The sequence below is a fragment of the Eurytemora carolleeae genome, unplaced genomic scaffold, assembly GCF_000591075.1.
Source record: "Eurytemora carolleeae unplaced genomic scaffold, Eaff_2.0 scaffold1025, whole genome shotgun sequence".
Taxonomy (NCBI): domain Eukaryota; kingdom Metazoa; phylum Arthropoda; class Copepoda; order Calanoida; family Temoridae; genus Eurytemora; species Eurytemora carolleeae.
Genome location: NW_019396917.1, coordinates 118616 through 129049, shown reverse-complemented (window position 1 = coordinate 129049; position 10434 = coordinate 118616). Strand labels below are relative to the sequence as shown.

Here is a 10434-nt window from a genome sequence, read left to right as displayed (position 1 = left end):
CACAGTAATTATAATATTGTCTCGTCCTTTGTGGTTATTGTAGTATTGTCATAAACACACAGTAATTATAAGAAAGATTCAAAAATATAATTTTATTCATGTTTTAAAAAACCTACATAATAGATTTTTGACGTATGTTAGTTTTTTTCTTTCATTCTTCTAAAGTTGAGAGCAATGGTGTTGCATTTTTCTTCAAACTTGGCCTTTTCCGTGACTTATATCTCCTTCTTTAAAATGGTTTGAGCAAATGTAACTTGAGGGATATACTCTGGAGTCTCCCATCCCATATGTTCATTGCACAATTTCTTGGTATTTTGAAAAAAAACTCACATTTTACAAGAAGAATTGTTTTTGCACTTTTTCACGATACAATATGTACTTTTATGTCATGTACTTTTATCAAAATAAACAAACAACTGAACTTGAATGTACTGCAGTATACAATCCTGTGTTTACAATCCATATTAAGTGTCTATCTAATTATCAATACTAATATTCAAATATCTACATTAAACCACTCCTTAGAAATACGATAACTCTATATAAAAGTGTACAGCGTTAGATACGTAAACATATCGAGATGTATACAACCGACCGCTCTATTAATTAATTAATAGGGAGGTCGGTTGTGTACATCTCAGCTAAGCTAAGCTAAGCTATTACTCTATGGTACTTATGAAAGAAAAGTTAATTGCAGCTGCGTATACTCTGCTTATACATTTTGAAACCAGTTCTCTTTGGCGGAATTTGTAAACAAGAATAGATGCATCAGTGTTTGTTTAGTATCCGAGAAGGTTAAAAGCATTAATTTTTGATAATTTTGATAATTCAATAATATGACCAGAATATTCCATTGATTTTTTTAATGTGAAAGATGGATCCCATGTCAGGCTTTTGACATCGGTACGTCTTGTGTTTACATTACCGCCCAGAGACAGTACAGTGCAGTGCAAAAGATGCGTACAACTCTGAAATAACTTTCCTTGCATTACAACCTTTATCATAACTTTGTATCAATCTGTCTGTGTCTATCTATCTATGCATCTGTTTATCTGTCTGTCTATTTATCTGTCTTCCTGGTTTCTAGTTTGAATCAAACATGAATATACCTAGCTGTATGTCTTCTCTATATCTATCTATCTATCTATCTATCTATCTATCTGTCTGGCTGTTACACCTGTACCGTTCCATGCTTTCTTAGACTGCATGATCAGGCAGTCTCGTTGATCGAACATTCGGTGATATAAACAGTCTCGTAATAAATCATTCGGTGATATAAACAGTCTCGTAATAAATCATTCGGTGATATAAACAGTCTCGTAATAAATCATTCGGTGGTTTAAATAAAAGTAAAATACCATTAATTTACATTTTGTATTGTCATGTCTCAAAATAATAATAAAAACACATTTATTTTAGATGATTTAAAGATTTTAAGATTACTATGCAAATTGGAACTGATACGCTATAGATGAGAAACCTCTTGTAATGACGTCCTTTGAGAAGGTGTTCTTTGCTTTTGCATGCATAGTTACATTTTCAAAATTTTAAACCAAAACCGATATTTTTAAAACTGACATATGCTTGAAGCTAATAAATGGAAAAGCTTAACTTATTCTCAACATTTAAAGGTTTCAAGCTCTGATAAATAATATTTTAAATTTGATACTTTTAAGGTTAATTAAGGTAATGAACTCTAGCTACAAACTTGTATTTTCTAATCCCAATATCTTTGCAACCGAATGGTTAATCTTTTATATTACACACTTAGAGTAATTCCTCCATTGTTTGAAATAGTAAAGGTCTATTAGATAAAGGAATTTAAATCCTGAAAGTTTGTAACTTCTGACGTTTAACCGAACTTTAACGATTTACTAGAGCCCGAGATTTAAAAACTTTGGCTCGAGTCGTAATTCTTTAAACCCGACTTTAAGACCCAATCTTCGACCCAACTCTGACGACAGCTTGTGTCACGTGATTGACAGCTGCAAGATATTTGGCTCAACTTAAGGAGTTAGTCCCAATGAAAATAAAACCAACCTTGGTTGGTTTAGTGGAGAATAAGGCTCAATGTTAAGTATTGTTCTAATAAGAACCCAGAATGCGCCAATTTCTACCATGAAAATCCGCCAAATAGAATAATAATCTGGGAACTTTAGAATGGATAAACTTTAATTCTGACTTCTTGATCTGAATATCCACTGTGGAAACTTTTCATTTTTGTCCTCATCCACTCTTTTTCTCTCTCCTTGAATATCCGTTAATTGTTTTCTCCAATGAGAATATTTCTGTTCTCTCATTGGATGCCCGCTTTTCTCTGATTGACTGCTGCAGTTTCTCAAATGGTTAAATATTAATTTGAATTTTATCGTTTTTCATACACTTTTAAAATAATCTTTCAAGATTATGTTAATCTTGAGATTATCAAAAAGAGAGGATCAAGCATAAATCCCGATATCCACCATTCTAAAGTTTTCAGCTCTGGTTTTTTAAACCCAACTCTGCGGAAAATAAGATGCAGCTTGAATCCGAAAGCTCAAGCCGTAAATAAGGCCCAAAGACAGCTTAGACCCGAGCCGTATTTTTTTTTAAATCGCGTGCTCAAGAAACTAAATTTTCGCTATGAAAGTCGATCCCCTCAATTTAGAATCTTAAAACCAAGCTAATAACATTCCTCTGGGCTACCGAGTTTCACAATCAAAATGTGAGGCAAATCGGTCAAGGGGTTCCTAAGTTATGATCGGACAAACAAACAAACAGGCAGACAAACAGTGATTACAACTTTATAAACATAGATAATAGATATACTATGTAAGATTTGCATGTATATAAGTTTTAAAGTAATTCAACCTAAAATTTGGAAACTTTGCGTGCACACTGAAATAGACAGAAGGAGAAGGACAAATCTTTGTGATATTACTTGTTTAACTTTGTGACCTCGTAGCTCCTTTAGTTTAATTTTAAGTACAACTATGAGAAGAGCAAACTTTTCCGGTTTCAAATTAGAAATTCATAACTATTAAAGAAGTGGGAACCTAAGATTTAATCTGACGGGCATTTTGCTTTAACTGTTTTGTAAAATAGCTTGGGAGCCCCACGTTGCCCAGGTAACTCATAGTTACTCACGCCATTTACCCGCACTTGGTCATAAATTACGAGTTTAGCTATTCCCGTGGCTGCCCTGAGTTCTCAAATCAAAGTTTGAATCAAATCGGCTCAGGGTTTCCTGAGTCATGATCGGACAGACAAATGTATATATATATAGACAGTCTGAATAAATATGAAAAACATCGCTAATAATTTCTTTTCTTGTGAATTTTATGGTTTCTTAATTTCCCTTTTCCCGAGCCGTATTTTTTTTTAAATCGCGTGCTCAGGAAACTAAATTTTCGCTATGAAAGTCGATCCCCTCAATTTAGAATCTTAAAACCAAGCTGATAACATTCCTCTGGGCTACCGAGTTTCACAATCAAAATGTGAGGCAAATCGGTCAAGGGGTTCCTAAGTTATGATCGGACAAACAAACAAACAGTGATTACAACTTTATAAACATAGATAATAGATATACTATGTAAGATTTGCATGTATATAAGTTTTAAAGTAATTCAACCTAAAATTTGGAAACTTTGCGTGCACACTAAAATAGACAGAAGGAGAAGGACAAATCTTTGTGATATTACTTGCTTAACTTTGTGACCTCGTAGCTCCTTTATTTTAATTTTAAGTACAACTATGAGAAGAGCAAACTTTTCCGGTATCAAACTAGAAATTCATAACTATTAAAGAAGTGGGAACCTAAGATTTAATCTGACGGGCATTTTGCTTTAACTGTTTTGTAAAATAGCTTGGGAGCCCCACGTTGCCCAGGTAACTCATAGTTACTCACGCCATTTACCCGCACTTGGTCATAAATTACGAGTTTAGCTATTCCCGTGGCTGCCCTGAGTTCTCAAATCAAAGTTTGAATCAAATCGGCTCAGGGTTTCCTGAGTCATGATCGGACAGACAAATATATATATATAGACAGTAGTGAATAAATATGAAAAACATCGCTAATAATTTCTTTTCTTGTGAATTTTATGGTTTCTTAATTTCCCTTTCGACAATCTTTTCCTTTTTCAAATTCTTACAAAGTCCTCTTTCCTTTTTTATCTCTGTATTTTTTTCACGGGCAGATGTTATAATTATATCTGTAATTTAGTTAGTTTAAAGTACAACTGTTAACTGTAAACTGTTAACTGTAAATATCATGCCTGAAGTACAACTGTTATAATGTTAACTGTAAATTATTATGCCTGAAGTACAACTGTTTGAGAAGAAATCACCGAGAGTGCTTGGCCCAGTGTGTTCTTAACTGTTTTCTCCCGGTACAACCGCGCGCTCAGGTCTCCACACCAAGCGTTAAAATCTCCAGTTGCTTGCCAGCGACCGGGGAGAACGGTAGAACCACTTCCTGTTCCGGAAATGATTCAACTTCCGGTCTCGTGAACATTTCAATTTGATCTCAATCGAACTGTGAAATATTGGTTGCATACAGCTGTAATAACATGGGGTCAGGACACCATCGTTTATTTCTGTTTCTCCGTCCTACAGTTTACATTCTTGCTCTTATATCTGTGTTTCTTCTCTTGGTCTCCTCTATTGATGTAAATGTACCTTTCCTAACACAAGATATAATAGACAGTGTAAGTTTATAAAATCAACATTATTTTACTCCCCTTCCCTCTCTCCTCCCCCTTCCCCCTCCCCCCGTCTGAAGTTTGATCATTAACTGAAATAAAAAACTTCTACTTTCTAATTTTGCTTAATCTTAAAAATATTTTGAATCAGGAATAGGTTATAAAAGTCTAGAATAATGATATTAAGTAAAATTAGATTAATCTCTTCCTCAATCAAGGTTTTTAATCTTGATATGCCAGGCAAGGGTTTAAGTAGGTCATCTATTCTTACAACCCTCTCCTCCCCTTTTCCCTCCCCCTTGCATACTTTCCAACCCCCCCNCACTGATCTGCATTTCAAACACATTAATTTCACCTGTAGTACTTGATAGGGGTTTTCTTTGCAGAAAATAAATGTTGCTTTAGATATTTGAAAGTCAAAAAGGTTTATTCAACTTTTTTATCTTAATAATTTTTCTTTTCAATTATAAATTATTTTTTGTGTGAATATTTGTTCATTTTCTTTTTTTAAGTGAAAGCAATAAATATATTTGATTAAAGTTACATATTTTTGTATTTCCTTTTAATTTAACTTTATCTTTTCCGTTTATTATTCTGGCGTATATTTAGAGTTATGACCCTCGTCCCACAAACCTGGAAATGCATTTACGCAAATTGCGTGTTCAGCAAACCTGCAAAAAGTACGGTGATGCTCTGCGGGCTCCTGAACTAGTTGGGAAAAAGAATACTCTAATCTGGGATCTAAGGGATGGATTAATCTACTGTAGAATAGCAAAGGTAGGAAAATATTGTGTTAAATGTATTCGAGCAAAAAGCAGAAAATCCGCCAACTTCAACATCAGCTGCTGGAGAAGAAGAAAAAAGAAGATTTTACCCAACAGAGTTGGGAATTTCTGGGCTGGCATCCTGCCCTAAGTATAGGCAATGCCCCTAGAAATCCCAATTTTTAAACTGGGATATCACAACATCAAAAGAAGACAAGAAGACAAGAGTAGAATAGATATATAGTTTTTATGAAAAAAACAGCTGTTTTTCTTTCTGCTTCGATTTAATATTTTACTTCATGAATTTGACAGAAACTCTAGAATTTTCCATTTCTTGATAAGAACGCAAATGTTTTATCAACGGAAGTAAAGCTAACAAATTAATCATAATTATTCCTGATACAGTAGCACTCAAAAAACAGTGGAATGATGTTTTATTCATTTTTTCTTTTAATTATTTAACATCAATGTCTATTTTTTTGTAATTGATTCAAAATGTATCACTGAACGTGGTTTCGAGCACATTTGTAAAAGTATATTGGTCACAATTTAGGAGTAAAGCACCTAAATTACATTTTATGATGAAATAATTGAAGACAAATTCTACTATTTTATAGTAACCACTGAAAATAGTAGATAAAATACGGCATTTTAGATGTTTTGGGTGATGGATTGTTTTATAGAGTAAACATTTCTTAGAGTAGACATTTCTTAGAGTAGACATTTCTTAGAATAGACATTTCTTAGAGTAGACATTTCATAGAGTAGATATTTCATACAGTAGACATTTCATATAATAGACATTTCATAGAATAAACATATTATACAATAAACATCTTATAGAATACACATTTCATAGAATAGACATTTCATAGAATAGACATTCATAGAATAGATATTTTATATAGAACAGAAATTTATATATACATATTCCCTATAGTCGGCCAAACGGCTGGACCGAATAGGCTGCATGACATTTTTTGGGGACACTCATGGGTATAGCCTGGGAGTGACAAAAACCAGTCACCCTCCATGACCCCATAAAATACCCCATTGAGGGGGGGGGTTTAATTTGACCCCCCCCTTGTTTTTTTTGCGATAACTCAAAAAATAAAAGCTGGTCTTTCAGGCATACTGTCTAAATGCCTTATTTAGCTTTCACTATACTAAATCTATATTTAGACCTACTTCCAGTCATTGGATTTCATAGTTCTTTAGAAAGCCTAAAACAAAAGCAAGCAGATTGCACAACTTTTTCACAGACACCTTTAAAGGGAATTTGCACATTTTTAGTTCTTCTGGAAACACATTTAGGGTTTAAAATTTTGCAAATTTTTATTACATTTGAATTTGCTGGGTCAAGGGCAAGACAAAAATGTATCATTTGTTGCAATTTGCGCAATATTTTTTGCATATATTTGCTTTTTAACTAGATTTCGCAATAAATATTTGGATTTTTGCAAATTTGCCATTATTTGCATATTATTGAGGTAGACAACAAGACCTTAGCAAAAACGTATCAAATACAAGAGAATTGGGGGGTGGTCTATTTGACCACCCCACAAGGCAACCAGTCAGTAAACCAGACGTTGGGCTAAATAAGGTTAAACCAGTTATTTTATTCACAAAATTTAGTCCCTTTTATACTTGCATGTAATCATGAAGAAAACTGTTGGAATAATAATCCAATTAAATATAAATCTTTTTCATTTTAGTAAATTGATTATTCTAGCATTTATATTTGGTTTAATCAAAACAAGCTTAGGGAACAAAATTAATGATATCAATCTATGTAATATTCAAAAATTCTGAATAGTATATTTAAAATAGAATTAACTTATACAGTTAGGTTACTTTAATATACAGTTGGGTAACTTTAGATATACAGTTGAGTAACTTTAGATGTAAAGTTGGGGAACTGTAGATATCAAGCTGGGTAATTTTAGAAATACAGATTATTACTTCAGACATACAGTTGGGTAACTTTAGATAAACAGTTGGGTAACTTTATATGTACAGTTGGGTAACTTTAGATATACAGTTGGGTTTCTTTAGATATACAATTGGGGAACTTTAGATAAACAGAAGGTAACTTTAGACATACAGTTGGGTAACTTTAGATAAACAGAAGGTAACTTTCGATATACAGTTGGGTAACTTTAGATATACAGTTGGGTAACTTTATATGTACAGTTGGGTAACTTTAGATATACAGTTGGGTTTCTTTAGATATACAATTGGGGAACTTTATATACAGATTGGTAACTTAAGATATACAGTTAGGGAATTAAAATATACAGCTGGGTTACTTTAATATACAGTTGGGTTACTTCAATATACAGTTGGGTTACTTTAGATATACAGTTGAGTAACTTTAGATATACAGTTCACTAACTTTAGATAAAAAGTTGGGTAACTTTTAATACAGTTGGGTAACTTTAGATATACAGTTAAGTAACTTTAGATATACAGTTGGTTAATTTTTTGATATACAGTTAGGTAACTTTAGATATACCGTTGGGTTACTTTAATATAAAGTTGGGTTACTTTAATATACAGTTGGGTTAATTTAATATACAGTTGGGTTACTTTAATATACAGTTGGTTAATTTTCAATATACAGTTGGGTTACTTTTATATGCATTTGGGTAACTTTGGTTACTTTAATAAACAGTTGGGTAACTTTAATATACAGTTAGGTTACTTTAATATACAGTTGGGTTACTTTCATATACAGATGGGTTACTTTCTTATACAGTTGGGTAACTTTAGATAAACAGTTAGGTAACTTTAGATATACAGTTGGGTAAATTTAGATATACAGTTGAGTAACCTTAGATGTACTGTTGGGTTACTTTAGATATACAGATAGGGTAACTTTAGATTTACAGTTTGGTAGCTTTACATATACAGTTTGGAAGCTTTAGATATACAGTTGGGTAACTTAAGATATACAGTTGGGTTACTTTAGATAAACAGTTGGGTAACTTTAGATATACAATTTGGTTACTTTACATATACAGTTGGGTAACTTTAGATATACAGTTGGGTAACTTTAGATAAACAGTTAGGTTACTTTGGATATACAGTTGGGTAACTTTAGATAAATAGTTGAGTAACTTTAGATATTCAGTTAGGTTACTTTAACATACAGTTGGGTAACTTTTGATATACATTTGGCTAACTTTAGATATACAGTTGGGTAACTTTAGATATACAGTTGGGTAACTTTAGATATACAGTTGGCTAACCTTAGATATACAGTTGGGTAACTTTAGATATACAGTTAGGTTACTTCAATATACAGTTGGGTAACTTTAGATATACAGTTGGGTAACTTTATATAAAGTTGGATACCTTTAGATATACAGTTAAGTAACTTTAGATATACAGTTGGGTAACTTTACATATACAGTTGGGTTACTTTAATATACAGTTGGGCTACTTTAATATACAGTTGGGTTACTTTAATATACAGTTGGGTTACTTTAGATAAAACAGTTGGGAAACTTTAGATAAACAGTTAGGTTACTTTGGATATACAGTTGGGTAACTTTAGATATATAGTTGAGTAACTTTAGATATTCAGTTAGGTTACTTTAATATACAGTTGGGTTACTTTTGATATACAAATGGCTAAATTTAGATTTACAGTTGGGTAACTTTAGATATACAGTTGGGTAACTTTAGATATACAGTTGGGTAACTTTAGATATACAGTTGGGTAACTTTAGATATACAGTTGGGTAACCTTAGATATACAGTTGGGTAACTTTAGATATACAGTTGGGTGACTTTAGATATACAGTTGGGTAACCTTAGATATGCCGTTACAGTTAGGTAACTTTAGATACACAGTTGGGTAACTTTATATATACAGTTGGGTGACTTCAGATATACCATTGGGTAATTTTAGATAAACAGTTGGGTAACTTTGTATACAGTTGGGTAACTTTAAAAACAGTTGGGTAACTTTAGATATACAGTTAAGTAACTTTATATATACAGTTGGGTAACTTTAGATATACATTTGGGTAACTTTAGATATACCGTTGCGTAACTTTACAATTCTTCTAAATGTAACACTCTCGAATCCGTGAAACAAAAACTCTTTTTGCCAAATTTTCGGTTTATTTAACCATCTTCAGAGCATATTCTAAAAAACATACAAAATAAGAAACTTGAATAATAAATGTTTAAGAATTAAAATTTAAAAGAATTAAAAGATAAAAGTTGGATAGTTGGATAGTTGGATAGTTGAATAGTTGGATAGTTGGATAGTTGGATAGTTGGAGAGTTGGATAGTAGGATAGTTGGGTAGTTGGATAGTTGTAAAAAGCTAATTAGTTTTTAAGAAGTTAAGTACTAAGTAAAGGTAATTTCTGTAGTAGCAAAATATGTATATAGAGTAACCCTAATTTTCTATAGACAATTTAATTACGAAGGTATTGTTTAAATGTGCATATTTTAAAACCAGAGGTAAAAACTTTTGTGGAAGCGCAAATGTACAACGCTTAATCTCAAAAGAAACAGAGTTTTTGCCACAAACTCATATTTCCTAATCAATATTTAGATGGATAGCCATTGTTAATTTACATATACGAAATGTTTATTTTTTTTAAATGGTTTTAAAAAAGATATACGCTGTCAATTCCATCCTTATTGAAGTTTTTTTATTATTTAAATGAAAACTTTAAATTTATCCATCTTTTTTTTCGTAAAACGGTTCAGTGAGAAATTTAAAAAATGTTTTAAATTTTGCACAGTTCGCTTGCTAGTAAATTCTCTTTAAATTAAAATGTCGGGGTTAGGACTAGGGCTTAGCAATTGTTTAAAAATCTGTAAATTTCTTTATGTCATTTTAAAAGAACATAAAGCTCCTCAACAAGACATATTGATTGCATTAATGGAGAAAACGGGTTCAAATCTGAATCTTTAACATCTGATTTGACATGAGGGGTGGGGAGGGAGGAGAAGAGGGGAAGGGGGAA

At 32.2% G+C, this 10434-nt stretch overlaps 1 protein-coding gene across 1 annotated transcript in view; it reads left to right on the top strand.

Annotated features, from left to right (window-relative positions):
- Window positions 1–4431: 4431 nt before the first annotated feature.
- The window catches only part of LOC111710076 (carbohydrate sulfotransferase 11), a gene marked incomplete in the record, with an annotated part of 21855 nt that continues 15852 nt past the window's right edge, over window positions 4432–10434 (top strand). The window contains 2 exon segments of the mRNA XM_023484097.1: window positions 4432–4685; window positions 5289–5456. Of these exon segments, the coding sequence (XP_023339865.1) occupies window positions 4548–4685; window positions 5289–5456 (306 nt within the window).